We start from the raw sequence: 15,000 nt of genomic DNA on the forward strand, positions 1-15,000 counted from the left end.
GTCCTGTTCTCTGGTAATCTTTTCACTACGTCTTATTCTCTGGTAATCTTTCCGCTGCGTTTTATTCTCTGGTAATCTTTCCGCTACGCCCTGTTCTCTGGTAATCTTTTCACTACGTCTTATTCTCTGGTAATCTTTCCGCTACGTCTTATTCTTTGGTAATCTTTGCACTACGTCTTATTCTCTGGTAATCTTTCCGCTACGTCTTATTCTTTGGTAATCTTTGCACTACGTCTTATTCTCTGGTAATCTTTCCACTACGTCTTATTCTCTGGTAATCTTTCCACTACGTCGTATTCTCTGGTAATCTTTTCACTACGTCTTATTCTCTGGTAATCTTTCCGCAACGTCTTATTCTTTGGTAATCTTTCCACTATGTCTTATTCTCTGGTAATCTTTCCACTACGTCTTATTCTCTGGTAATCTTTTTACTACGTCTTATTCTCTGGTAATCTTTCCACTACGTCTTATTCTCTGGTAATCTTTACGCTACGTCTTTTATTGAAGTATCAGTGTTTTTGACAGGCCCACCAGTTAGCATCACTTCATCATGCGTATGAAGATTTTTCCGATAAAGCGGCAGCTATTTTTGACTAAGCAAGGTTACAATGTGCCACCTCAAAGTCAAGCGTAAACAAAAGAAAAATATGGCTGACGAGCGCCATAAACCTGCGATTGTTTTGTTTTGTGAAGAGACATAAGTCCCGAAAACAAATCTAATCTTTAGTTTTGTGCAGCCTTGATCACTTTTCACTCAATTTGTTGTGAACGTCAATATCTACTGTAACTCATAATAAACTGATAAATGGACTTTATGTGGTGTTTTATGTCAGTCTACTGAAGGCTATTCTACATGCAGTTTCTTAAAACATAGAGGATCTGTGGCTAACGTAAACATGCTTTTGTTTTAATTCATGACTTTGTTTGGTTTATCATGTACCTGCTGCCACTGCACATTTAAATAAGGCTACCACAGGGTGATTTTATTGTATGGTAGCACTTTATCACAATATTTTTATTGGTTCAATAGGAGGTATATTTTACTGTTCCATAGTTATTGTTTATCTACTTCCTAATGTCCTCTTCTTAGCTGGTTACTCTGCTCTAACACAGTTCCTATTAGTCTTCTGTTGAAATGTACAAAGCATTTATTCTTTTGTTTCACAACTTCACATTCAAGCTAGCTTAGCGCTGCGGCTAGCATAGCTTGTCCTCTCCTCCTACGTGTGTGTCCGTGCTAACACATAACGTCTGACTGATAGTTCTAGTAGAACCAAACCTACAACTAACCTCTAGAGAAGGTTAGCATTAATGCCGCATTTTAGAACCGTCTGTTTTACTTCTTTTAACAGACGGAAATAATCGATATTTGAACATTCGTCCATCGAGTCATGAATCGCCCACGTTCCAATTGCGATGCATCGGAGAATTGATCATTTTTTTCACTTCTCGTCTCTTCGCAAAGACAACATTTCACTGACATTACGGCAATTTCTGTGACTTTACGCGTTCAATAGAAGATTGTGTTTTTATTGTCATGGGCCCGCTAGCTGCGCAAGCTAGCTCTCCAATCAGCTAAACAGACTCAATAACTCCACTGTGACGTTTTGGTGAATTCACTGAGGAATTTGTGAAACTGAAACAATATAAAGGGAATGCCAATGTAAGTTGATAATACTAACACTCTCGTAAATGTGTTAGCATATAAGCTAATGTTAATGACGCTAGCTTGGTGACATTACAATAGCATGTACAAATATGCATGAAAACACTCCTACAGACATCACACATGGGATGCTTTATTAAGTAAAAATTGTTTTAGTTATATTGTAAAGCTTACAAACATTGCTATGAGTGACGAATGAAGAATCCTTTGGAGCAGAAACACTGTGGACGGTTTTACTTCCAGTTCAAGGCAATAACACCGGAAGTACATTTTCAACCCGCAACACCTGCAATGAGCGAAAAAAAACATTCTATATAAAACACAGTTGAAATGCATAAATATAGTGCTAAAAAACAAAAGGTAAAAGATTACAAATAATAAAAATAAATACAAAACACAGTTGAAATGCATAATAGTGCAAAAAAGACAAAAGGTAATAGATAAAAAATAATAAAAATCACAATAAATACAAAACATTCTATACATAAAACACTTAAAATGCATAAAAATAGAGAACTTTTTTTTTTAAGATTTTGAAAAATAAAATCACAATGAATACAAGACATTCTATATATAAAACTCAGTTAAAATGCATAAACATAATGCAAAAACAAAAGGTAAAAGATTGAAAATAATAAAAATCTTAAAAAATACAAAACATTCTATATATAAAACAGTTAAAATTCATTAAAGTAGTACCAATACAAAAGGTAAAAGATTAAAAATTATTTAAATCACAATAAATACAAAACATTCTATATATAAAACACAGTTGAAATGCATAAAAAAATAGTGCTAAAAAAGATTACAAATAATAAAAATAAAAATAAATACAAAACACCGTGAAAATGCATAATAGTGCAAAAAAGACAAAAGGTAGCAGATTACAAATAATAAAAACAACAATAAATACAAAACATTATATACATAAAACACTTGAAATGCATACAAATAGTGCCAAAAAAAACAATTTAAAAGATTTTGAAAATTCAAATCACAATAAATACAAAACATTCTATATATAAAACAGTTAAAATGCATAAAAAATAGTGCAAAAAAAGAAAAGATAATAAATTAAAAATAGTAAAAATCACAATAAATACAAAACATGTTATATATATATATATATATATATATATATGTATATATATATATATATATATATATATATATATATATATATATATATATATAAACTGTTAAAATGCATAACAATAGTGCTAAAACACAAAAGGTAAAAGATTTAAAATAATAGAAATAATAATAAATACAAAACATTCTATATATAAAACACAGTTAAAATTCATAAAAGTAGTACAAAAAACAAAAGGTAAAAGATTAAAAATAATAAACATCACAATAAACACAAAACATTCTATATATAAAACACAGTTAAAAATGAATACAAAGAAAAAGATCAAATGTCCATACATATTCCAGCTCAGCTTGCAAATAAGTAAGATTTTAAAGAAGATTTAAAAATATTGATAGATGTTGATGCTATTATAAAAAAAATTAAAAACCTTAGTTAGGTTTTTGACTCTTTGAAAATGGGATTAACATATCTAGAACATGTCTACAGAACCCCTCTGTATAGTTTGGTTTTAGTTTTTTAAATCGAGTTTTATAAACCGACTATGAATCGGGTTGAATAAGAATTGCGATTCGGATGTGAATGGATGTTTTGTGTGCCCCCTGACTTTTCTCAATCCCCAGTTTTCTGCGTGCAGAAAAAAAAGGCCCAATTTGCACCAAGCAATGATCAAAAAGGACGTGTGGTGTCAAAAGGGTGACTGGGACTAGTCAGGTGCACAAAAACACGCCTGGATTCACACAAATGCGTGTCGTTAGAAGGAAAGTGGTGGCGCTAGCGCTAATGAGAAGGCGGTGATTGGAGAGTGCAGCGTGATGGATGAGAGGAGTGAAAGCAGAGCCACAGTTTATGTGCTCTTTGTTCTGCTTCTTGCTTAGGCTCAGGACTCTGGTACTCAATCTGATACTTTTTTTCTTTTCGGCACCAACCGATTCACGTAAAATCCAACGGTGCCATGTTACGGTACCTGGGTTGCACGTGACGTCACGTCCAGTTGCAGACCCAGCTGGCTTTAAACCAGGGTTGTACGCTAATGAATTGAAAACGGTACAATACTGCCTTTGAAAAATACCGGTACTTTTTTTTGAGTGTGAAGACAAATGGCAAGTAAAGGCAATTCTACTGGTTAATAAAGGGTGCGAGAAGCGCAATATGGAGGTATTTGGGCTTCAAAATGATCAATAAAGATGGTGTTTCAAACACAGAAGTGCCTAAACCTGCCTCACCAAAGTGGCATGATTAAATTATAACCACCTTTACGTCCAACTTAGCTGAACAATTAAATAACAAGCTGTCAGATGGGCAGGTAATATAGTTAGCCAGCTCCCCTGTTGTGCACATGTAGATACATAACATCTACATATGTAACATGTACATACATAACATGTAGATACATAACATGTAGATACGTAACATGTAGATACGTAACATGTAGATACGTAACATGTACATAGGTAACATGTACATGTAAACGTGTTAGCATATTAGCTAATGCTAACGACGCTTGCTTGATCACATTACGATATGCATGTACAAATATACAATTTAGCAAGTAAAACTTGTTTTAGTTATATTGTAAAACTTACAAACGTCGCTCGGAGCGATGAATGAAGAATCCGTACGATTAGGAACGCTATGGACGGCCAGAAGATTGTACGGCACTTGTACTTCCGGCTGAAAGCATATAGTAGAAGGACACTGCAGCACCATAGCACCAACAATAACACACCTTTTTAGCATGTTTGCTTGGTTTTTTTGTGTGTTTTTTTTGTTGTTTTTTTACTAATTGCATTATGGCCGTTAGCGAAGAAAAATCCATAAATTAGCCACACCGTTTTATAAGCTGCATGATTCAAAAGCGTGGGGCTTACAGTCCGGAATTGACGTTAATATTTATTAACGCACATAATTAGAGATGTCCGATAATATCGGACTGCCGATAATATCGGACTGCCGATATTATCGGCCGATAAATGCTTTAAAATGTAATATCGGAAATTATCGGTATCGGTTTCAAAATGGTCGGTGTCTGTTTCAAAAAGTAAAATTTATGACTTTTTAAAACGCCGCTGTGTACACGGACGTAGAGAAGAGTACAGAGCGCCAATTAACCTTAAAGGCACTGCCTTTGCATGCCGGCCCAATCAATCTACGGCTTTCCACACACACAAGTGAATGCAACGCATACTTGGTCAACAGCCATACAGGTCACACTGAGGGTGACCGTATAAACAACTTTAACACTGTTACAAATATGTGAACCCACACCGAACAAGAATGACAAACACAATTCGGGAGAACATCCGCACCGTAACACAACATAAACACAACAGAACAAATACCCAGAACCCCTTGCAGCACTAACTCTTGCGTTACGCTACAATGTACACCCCCTGCTACCCCATCCCCACCCCCACACACCTCAACCCCACCCACCTCAACCTCTTCATGCTCTTTGAAGCATGTTAAAAAAAATAATGCACTTTGTGACGTCAATAATAAATATGGCAGTGCCATGTTGGCATTTTTTTTCCATAACTTGAGTTGTTTTATTTTGGAAAACCTTGTTACATTGTTTAATGCATCCAGCGGGGCATCACAACAAAATTAGGCATAATAATGTGTTCATTCCACCACTGTATATATCGGTATCGGTAATTAAGAATTGGACAATATCGGAATATTGGCAAAAAAGCCATTATCGGACATCTCTAGTTGATAGTTTGTACATCTTGTTTAGCATTTGGCAATACTGCTACATAATACTTAGTGTTTCACTAAAGCTGCATCTGTTTAGCACACAGCTTCTAGAACTTGTAGATCATCCTCCTTATATTCAGGCTCAAAAATATAAAGTTCTGGATCGTCATTTGTCCCAAAGTAGTCTTTGTTGTCTATCATCAAGTGTGCCATGATTAGTAGTGTTGTTGTTGTTGAAGGAAAATGCGAACGTTGTGATGCGTCTGTGTAATTAATACTTTAAACGAGCAAAATGCATAAATATGACATGCTACATATATACTTACACAGTGTATATAAAACACTGTTGGATGTTTTTCAAGAGCGCTTATAGAGCGAACCCTATTAGCTCCATTGTTAGCTGACTTTTGCTAGCATTTATTTATGATTTAGAATGCATAAAAAAGAATGTGTTAATTCCACGACTGTATATATCGGTATCGGTTGATATCGGAATCGGTACACTGCAAAAAGTCAGTGTTCAAAAACAAGAAAAAAAAAAAAAAAAAATTAGGGGTATTTTACTTGAATTAAGCAAAATTATCTGCCAATAGAACAAGAAAATGTGGCTTGTCAAGACTTTCCAAAACAAGTCAAATTAGCTAACCTCAATGAACCCCAAAAATAGCTTAAAATAAGTATATTCTCACTAATAACAACTGTACTACTATAAGAGTACATATTTTCTATTGTTTCATTGAAAATAAAACAGCAAAGTCCATTTGGCTGTCATCTGTTTTAATTATGACACACAATTGTGTCAAAGTCATGAATTTTTTTATTTCATGCTTGAAATAAGAAATTATTACTTTAAAAAAGAAATGTTATACTTGTGAGTGTTGATGACACAGCTTTGCAACAGTTGATATTCTAGTTTCAATCATGTTTTACTCAATATAGCTCATCAAATCTCAGCAACAAGCTGTAATATCTTACTGCAGGGGTGTCCAAACTTTTTCCACTGAGGGCCGCACACGGAAAAATGAAAGCATGTGGGGGCCATTTTGATATTTTTCATTTTCAAACTATAACAAAATATATGGATTTTTTTATTTATTTTACCTGTAGGGGTCCCGGGGACCATAAAGGGTCTCAGTCATTAAAATGTTAAAAATAAGTCAGATTATTTTTTTTTTTTTAATTATTTAACGCTTACAGTAAATCTCTATATCAACTTCAAGTTGATATAAAGTAATACAAATTTAAAAAAAATGTTTTATGGCTTTTCTGTCAAAAACAACTTAGTTTTTTTTATAGTAAAACTGAAATATGCAGTATTTAGTAATTAGAGCCCTAAAATATCAATAATGCAGGACACCATTGATTTGAATTATTTCATATTTTTGAGTAATCACAGTGAAAAGATAAATAAAAAATCACTAAATATATTTGGGATCCAAAAGGTGCCCCACTCATAAAGTGATACATTTTTATTAGGTTTTTCTTTTACTTTCAACACTTAAGTTACGAGATCAACTTCAGATATATCTGTCCCTTTTATGCTGGAACTATTATTTTGTTTGTTTTATGCGCTTTTGTCAAAGAAAACTTTGATGTTTTTATATGGCTACTACACAATATATGCAATATTTACCACATAAAACATTTTAAAGTGAAATATTTTGAAATAATTGGAGCCCTGAAAATAATTCATTATAACATGGGTTTTTTTGTCATTATTTTTTTTTTTTTTGAGCAATGGCAAAAAAAGAAAAATAAAGAAAGACAAAAGAAAAAGAAAACACAGCCTGCATGGCAGCTTTTGTGTCAACATTGCAACTTTTTCTCGTTAGATTTCACCTCATTCCACTTTTTTTAATTTTTATTTTTATTTTTACAATAGTATTCCAAGAATGTGTGGCGGGCCGGTAAACAATTAGCTGCGGGTCGCACTTTGGACACCCCTGACTTACTGAGATCATTTAGGAGCAAAACACTTAAAACAAGTAAAACACTCTAACATAAAATCTGCTTAGTGAGAAGAATGATCTTATCAGACAGAAAATAAGCAGATATCACCCTTATTTGAGATATTTCATCTTACTTAGATTTCACTTTTTGCAGTGTAATTAAGAGTTGGACAATATCGGATATCGGCAAAAAAAGCCATTATCGGACATCTCTACACATAATGGTACCGTTGAGTACTGGTATCCATACCCAGGTACCGGGAATCGGCACCGTACCGGTTCCGGTCACTACTCATGGCACAAACAAGGGTTGCTGCAAAGTAGGACATCAGCAGACCTTTGCCCGACATCGCCGTTCATTTGTTTGCGCTGCTTTACTCGCGCCTCGCTTGCTCCCGCCACGAAAATAGTCGTCGCCGGGCAACGTCAGCGCGCACTTTGAAGTCGGGAAGAAGAGCAAGGCATTTTGTGTGTCCGCACGCTCGAAGACCAGACGTGCGTTTTTGTGGAAGCGAGTGACATTTGAGGAAACAAAAAAAAAAAAAAAAACTCTCCCTTTTCGCTCCCTCCCGGGGTTTGGAAAAGAGGAGCAGCTGTAAAGTGGATTTGCACTCGAATGCAAATGTTTTTTCCAAAGGGCGCGTGTCTGACTGGCCCTGCTGTCTGTCCTCCACAGAACTCCATCAGGCACAACCTGTCGCTGCACAGCCGCTTCATCCGCGTGCAGAACGAGGGCACGGGGAAGAGCTCCTGGTGGATGCTGAACCCCGAGGGCGGCAAGAGCGGGAAGTCCCCCCGGCGCAGGGCCGCCTCCATGGACAACAACAGCAAGTTCACCAAGAGCAGAGGACGGGCCGCCAAGAAAAAGGTAGCTCAGGAACAAAAACCGGACTAAGAATTTAAAACCACACTGTTTTTTTTCCTCCCCATCACCCATATGTGAGCAAAGAACACACATCTTTCCCTTGTCTGTGCATTTTAAATAGTAAAAAACTGCTAGCAAGGGACAGCTTCAAATCCTGCTAACAACGCTTTTCTACTATAGAGTGCACCGGTATATAAGCCACACCCACCACATTTTAACAGAAAACACTTTTTTTTCTCCCACACTGCAAAAAGTCAGTGTTCAAAAACAAGAAAAAAAAATACAAAAATGACGGGTATTTTACTTGAACTAAGCAAAATGATCTGCCAACAGAACAAGAAAATTTGGCTTGTCAAGACTTTCCAAAACAAGTAAAATTTGCTAAACTCAATGAACCCCAAAATACCTTAAAATAGGTATATTCTCACTACTAACAACTGTACTACAATATGAGTACATGTTTTCTATTGTTTCATTGAAAATAAAACAGCAAAGTCCATTTGGCTGTCATCTGTTTTAATTATGAGACGAGAAATGAAACAATCAAGAAATTATTTTTAAGGTAAAAGTTGATTTTCAAGGTAAAAAATGATTTTCAAGGTAAAAAATGATTTTCAAGGTAAAAAATGATTTTCAAGGTAAAAAATGAGTTTCAAGGAAAAGTTGATTTTCAAGATAAAAAATGATTTTTAAGATAAAAAATGATTTTCAAGGAAAAGTTGATTTTCAAGGTAAAAAATGATTTTCAAGGTAAAAAATGATTTTCAAGATAAAAAAAATATTTTCAAGGTAAAAAATGATTTTCAAGGTAAAACACTATTTTCAAGGTAAAAGTTGATTTTCAAAGTAAATGTTGATTTTTTCAAGGTAAAAGTTGATTTTCAAGGTAAAACATGATTTTCAAGGTAAAAAATGATTCTCAGGGTACAAAATTATTTTCAAGGTAAAAGTTGATTTTCAAGGTAAAAAAGGATTTTCAAGGTAAAAAATTATTCTCAGGGTAAAAAATGATTTTCAAGGTAAAAGTTGATTTTCAAGGTAAAAAATGATTTTCAAGGTAAAAGTTGATTTTCAAGGTAAAAAATGATTTTCAAGATAAAAAAAATGATTTTCAAGGTAAAAAATGATTTTCAAGGTAAAAGTTGATTTTCAAAGTAAATGTTGATTTTTTTCAAGGTAAAAGTTGATTTTCAAGGTAAAACATGATTTTCAAGGTAAAAATGATTCTCAGGGTACAAAATGATTTTCAAGGTAAAAGTTGATTTTCAAGGTAAAAAATGATTTTCAAGGTAAAAAATTATTCTCAGGGTAAAAATTATTTTCAAGGTAAAAGTTTATTTTCAAGGTAAAAAATGATTTTCAAGGTAAAAGTTGATTTTCAAGGAAAAAATGATTTTCAAGGTAAAAGTTGATTTTCAAGGTAAAAAATGATTTTCAAGGTAAAACATGATTTTCAAGGTAAAAGTTGATTTTCAAGGTAAAAATTGATTTTCAAGGTAAAAAATGATTTTCAAGGTAAAAAATTATTCTCAGGGTAAAAAATGATTTTCAAGGTAAAAGTTGATTTTCAAGGTAAAAAATGATTTTCAAGGTAAAAGTTGATTTTCAAGGTAAAAAATGATTTTCAAGATTAAAAAAAATGATTTTCAAGGTAAAAAATGATTTTCAAGGTAAAAGTTTATTTTCAAAGTAAATGTTGATTTTTTTCAAGGTAAAAGTTGATTTTCAAGGTAAAAATGATTCTCAGGGTACAAAATGATTTTCAAGGTAAAAGTTGATTTTCAAGGTAAAAAATTATTTTCAAGATAAAAAATGATTTTCAAGGTAAAAAATTATTCTCAGGGTAAAAATTATTTTCAAGGTAAAAGTAGATTTTCAAGGTAAAAAATGATTTTCAAGGTAAAAGTTGATTTTCAAGGTAAAAAATGATTTTCAAGGTAAAAAATGATTTTCAAGGTAAAAGTTGATTTTCAAGGTAAAAAATTATTTTCAAGGTAAAACATGATTTTCAAGGTAAAAGTTGATTTTCAAGGTAAAAGTTGATTTTCAAGGTAAAAAATAATTTTCAAGGTAAAAAATGATTTTCAAGGTAAAAGTTGATTTTCAAGGTAAAAAATTATTTTCAAGGTAAAACATGATTTTCAAGGTAAAAGTTGATTTTCAAGGTAAAAAAATGATTTTCAAGGTAAAAAATGATTTTCAAGGTAAAAGTCGATTTTCAAGGTAAAAAATGATTTTCAAGGTAAAACATGATTTTCAAGGTAAAAGTTGATTTTCAAGGTAAAAAATGATTTTGAAGGTAAAAAATTATTTTCAAGGTAAAAGTCGATTTTCAAGGTAAAAAATTATTTTCAAGGTAAAAAATTATTTTCAAGGTAAAAGTTGATTTTCAAGCTAAAAAATTATTTTCAAGGTAAAAGTTGATTTTCAAGGAAAAAAAATATTTTCAAGATAAAACAATATTTTCAAGGTAAAAAATGATTTTCAAGGTAAAAAATTATTTTCAAGGTAAAAGTTGATTTTCAAAGTAAATGTTGATTTTTTTCAAGGTAAAAGTTGATTTTCAAGGTAAAACATGATTTTTAAGGTAAAAAATGATTCTCAGGGTACAAAATTATTTTCCAGGTAAAAGTTGATTTTCAAGGTAAAACATGATTTTCAAGGTAAAAAATGATTCTCAGGGTACAAAATTATTTTCAAGGTAAAAGTTGATTTTCAAGGTAAAAAATGATTTTCAAGGTAAAAAATGATTTTCAAGGTAAAAGTCGATTTTCAAGGTAAAACATGATTTTCAAGGTAAAAGTTTATTTTCAAGGTAAAAAATGATTTTCAAGGTAAACAATTATTTTCAAGGTAAAAGTCGATTTTCAAGGTAAAAAATGATTTTCAAGGTAAAAAATGATTTTCAAGGTAAAAGTTGATTTTCAAGCTAAAAAATTATTTTCAAGGTAAAAGTTGATTTTCAAGGTAAAAAATGATTTTCAAGGTAAAAAATGATTTTCGAGGTAAAAGTTGATTTTCAAGGTAAAATTTGATTTTCAAGGTAAAAAATGATTTTCAAGGTAAAAGTTGATTTTCAAGGTAAAAAATTATTTTCAAGATAAAAAAATATTTTCAAGGTAAAAAATGATTTTCAAGGTAAAAAATGATTTTCAAGGTAAAAGTTGATTTTCAAAGTAAACGTTGATTTTTTTCAAGGTAAAAGTTGATTTTCAAGGTAAAACATGATTTTCAAGGTAAAAAATGATTCTCAGGGTACAAAATGATTTTCAAGGTAAAAAATGATTTTCAAGGTAAAAAATGATTCTCAGGGTAAAAATGATTTTCAAGGTAAAAGTTGATTTTCAAGGTAAAAAATGATTTTCAAGGTAAAAGTTGATTTTCAAGGTAAAAAATGATTTTCAAGGTAAAAGTTGATTTTCAAGGTAAAAGTTGATTTTCAAGGTAAAAATGATTTTCAAGGTAAAAAATGATTTTCAAGGTAAAAGTTGATTTTCAAGGTAAAAAATGATTTTCAAGGTAAAACATGATTTTCAAGGTAAAAGTTGATTTTCAAGGTAAAAAATGATTTTCAAGGTAAACAATTATTTTCAAGGTAAAAGTCGATTTTCAAGGTAAAAAATGATTTTCAAGGTAAAAAATTATTTTCAAGGTAAAAGTTGATTTTCAAGCTAAAAAATGATTTTCAAGGTAAAAGTTGATTTTCAAGGTAAAAAATGATTTTCAAGGTAAAAAATGATTTTCGAGGTAAAAGTTGATTTTCAAGGTAAAAAATTATTTTCAAGGTAAAAAATTATTTTCAAGGTAAAAGTTGATTTTCAAGGTAAAAAATTATTTTCAAGGTAAAAGTTGATTTTCAAGGTAAAAAATTATTTTCAAGGTAAAAGTTGATTTTCAAGGTAAAAAATTATTTTCAAGGTAAAAGTTGATTTTCAAGGTAAAAGTTGATTTTCAAGGTAAAAAATTATTTTCAAAGTAAAAGTTGATTTTCAAGGTAAAAAATTATTTTCAAGGTAAAAGTTGATTTTCAAGGTAAAAGTTGATTTTCAAGGTAAAAAATTATTTTCAAGGTAAAAGTTGATTTTCAAGGTAAAAAAATATTTTCAAAGTAAAAGTTGATTTGATTGTGTCAAAGTCATGATTTTTTTTTTTTACATGCTTGAAATAAGAAATGATTACTTTAAAAAAGTAGTTTTATACTTGTCCGATAATGGCTTTTTGCCGATATCCGATATTGCATGTTTTGTGTTTTTATCTTATAAATAGTTTTCTTTGACAAACGATCATAAAACACAAAAAATATATATTTATTTACAGATAAACCTGAAGTCGATCTACATATTTAAGTGTTGAATAATAATAACAAAAAATAGTGTTTGACTAATTTTTTACATTTTAATGCCTGAGACTAGGGATGTCCGATAATGGCTTTTTTACCGATATCCGATATTGTCCAACTCTTAATTACCGATACCGATATCAACCGATATATACAGTCGTGGAATTAACGCATTATTATGCCTAATTTGGACAACCAGGTATGGTGAAGATAAGGTCCTTTAAAAAAATTTAAAAAAATAAAATAAGATAAATACATTTAAAACATTGTCTTGAATAAAAAAGAAAGTAAAACAATATAAAAACATTTACATAGAAACTAGTAATTAATGAAAATGAGTAAAATTAACTGTTAAAGGTTAGTACTATTAGTGGACCAGCAGCACGCACAATCATGTGTGCTTACGGACTGTATCCCTTGCAGACTGTATTGATATATATTGATATATAATGTAGGAAGCAGAATATTAATAACAGAAAGAAACAACCCTTTTGTGTGAATGAGTGTGAATGAGGGAGGGAGGTTTTTTTGGGTTGGTGCACTAATTGTAAGTGTATCTTGTGTTTTTTATGTTGATTTAATTTAAAAAACAAAACAATGCTGATAATTTCCGATATTACATTTTAAAGCATTTATCGGCTCTCTACTTGTGAGTGTTGATGACACAGCTTTGCAACAGTTGATATTCTAGTTTCAAGCATGTTTTACTCAATATAGGTCATCAAATCTCAGCAACAAGCTGTAATATCTTACTGAGATCATTTAGGACCAAAACACTTAAAACAAGTAAAACACTCTAACATAAAATCTGCTAAAATCGATTATAAAAATAGTTGCCGATTAATTTAGTCATCGATTCGTTGGATCTATGCTATGCGCATGCGCAGAGGCTTTTAAAAAAAAAAACTTTTTATTTTGTATTTTTTAAATAAATCTTTATTTATAAACTGCAACATTTACAAACAGCTGGGAAACAATAATCAAAATAAGTATGGTGCCAGTATGCTGTTTTTTTTTTCAATAAACAGAAAGAAACAACCCTTTTGTGTGAATGAGTGTAAATGGGGGAGGGAGGTTTTTTTGGGTTGGTGCACTAATTGTAAGTGTATCTTGTGTTTTTTATGTTGATTTAATTTAAAAAACAAAACAATGCTGATAATTTCCGATATTACATTTTAAAGCATTTATCGGCTCTCTACTTGTGAGTGTTGATGACACAGCTTTGCAACAGTTGATATTCTAGTTTCAAGCATGTTTTACTCAATATAGGTCATCAAATCTCAGCAACAAGCTGTAATATCTTACTGAGATCATTTAGGACCAAAACACTTAAAACAAGTAAAACACTCTAACATAAAATCTGCTAAAATCGATTATAAAAATAGTTGCCGATTAATTTAGTCATCGATTCGTTGGATCTATGCTATGCGCATGCGCAGAGGCTTTTAAAAAAAAAAACTTTTTATTTTGTATTTTTTAAATAAATCTTTATTTATAAACTGCAACATTTACAAACAGCTGGGAAACAATAATCAAAATAAGTATGGTGCCAGTATGCTGTTTTTTTTTTCAATAAAATACTGGAAAGGATAGAAATGTAGTTTGTCTCTTTTATCCGATTATTAATCGATTAATCGAAGTGATAATCGACAGATTAATCGATTATCAAATTAATCGTTAGTTGCAGCCCTAATCAAAAATGTCGATATTTTTTATTTGAGAATCGATATTAGAGCATCAAGGTCTGGTGTCTGTGATATGGATCATTTCTGCGCATCACTACTTGTTAGCCGCCTCTAACTATCAGTTTTTGACTGCATAGAAAGCACAAAAAAGGGAAAGACGTGTGCTCGTTTCACATAAGGATTTCCTGGAAATTGATTATTTTTTGAAGGAAACAGGTTTGTGGCGCCCCGCTAAGAGTCTCCCTGTGTGCCCACAGCTGTCCCTGCAGGGCGGCCCGGACGGCGGCGCCGACAGCCCGGGCCCCTACAACAAGTGGCCCGGCAGCCCCAACTCGCACAGCAACGACGACTTCGACGCCTGGAGCAGCTTCCGGCCCCGGACCAGCTCCAACGCCAGCACCGTCAGCGGGCGCCTGTCGCCCTTCATGCCCGAGGACGACCTGGGCGAGGCGGAGGTGCACATGGGCTACCCGGGCGCCCCCGGCCCCAAGATGACCGCCACGCTGCCCAGCCTGACGGAGATGACGGGCTCCCTGGGACACGGCTCGGAGAACGTCATGGAGAACCTTCTGGACAATCTGAACTTGCTCTCGCCGAATAACTCTCAGGTGGGGGGAGGGGCCACCACCCCCGGGTCGGCCCAGTCCTCCCCGTCCCCCATGAGGCAACCCAGCCCCGGGTACCCCTCCTACAGCTCCCCCAG

At 32.7% G+C, this 15,000-nt stretch overlaps 1 protein-coding gene across 2 annotated transcripts in view; it reads left to right on the top strand.

Moving 5' to 3' along the window:
- Window positions 1-15,000, top strand: part of LOC133658642 (forkhead box protein O1-A-like) — a 115,074-nt gene that overhangs the window by 89,205 nt on the left and 10,869 nt on the right. For both annotated transcript variants that reach the window (XR_009827503.1, XM_062060887.1), the window contains exons 2-3: window positions 8,085-8,276; window positions 14,555-15,000. The exon at window positions 14,555-15,000 is cut by the window's right edge. Coding sequence is in view for 1 of the 2 variants with exons in the window: in XM_062060887.1 (XP_061916871.1) it covers window positions 8,085-8,276; window positions 14,555-15,000 (638 nt within the window). In the remaining variant the exon portion in view is untranslated. The remainder of the gene's footprint in view (window positions 1-8,084; window positions 8,277-14,554) is intronic.

The sequence above is a fragment of the Entelurus aequoreus genome, linkage group LG10 (assembly GCF_033978785.1).
Source record: "Entelurus aequoreus isolate RoL-2023_Sb linkage group LG10, RoL_Eaeq_v1.1, whole genome shotgun sequence".
NCBI lineage: Eukaryota > Metazoa > Chordata > Actinopteri > Syngnathiformes > Syngnathidae > Entelurus > Entelurus aequoreus.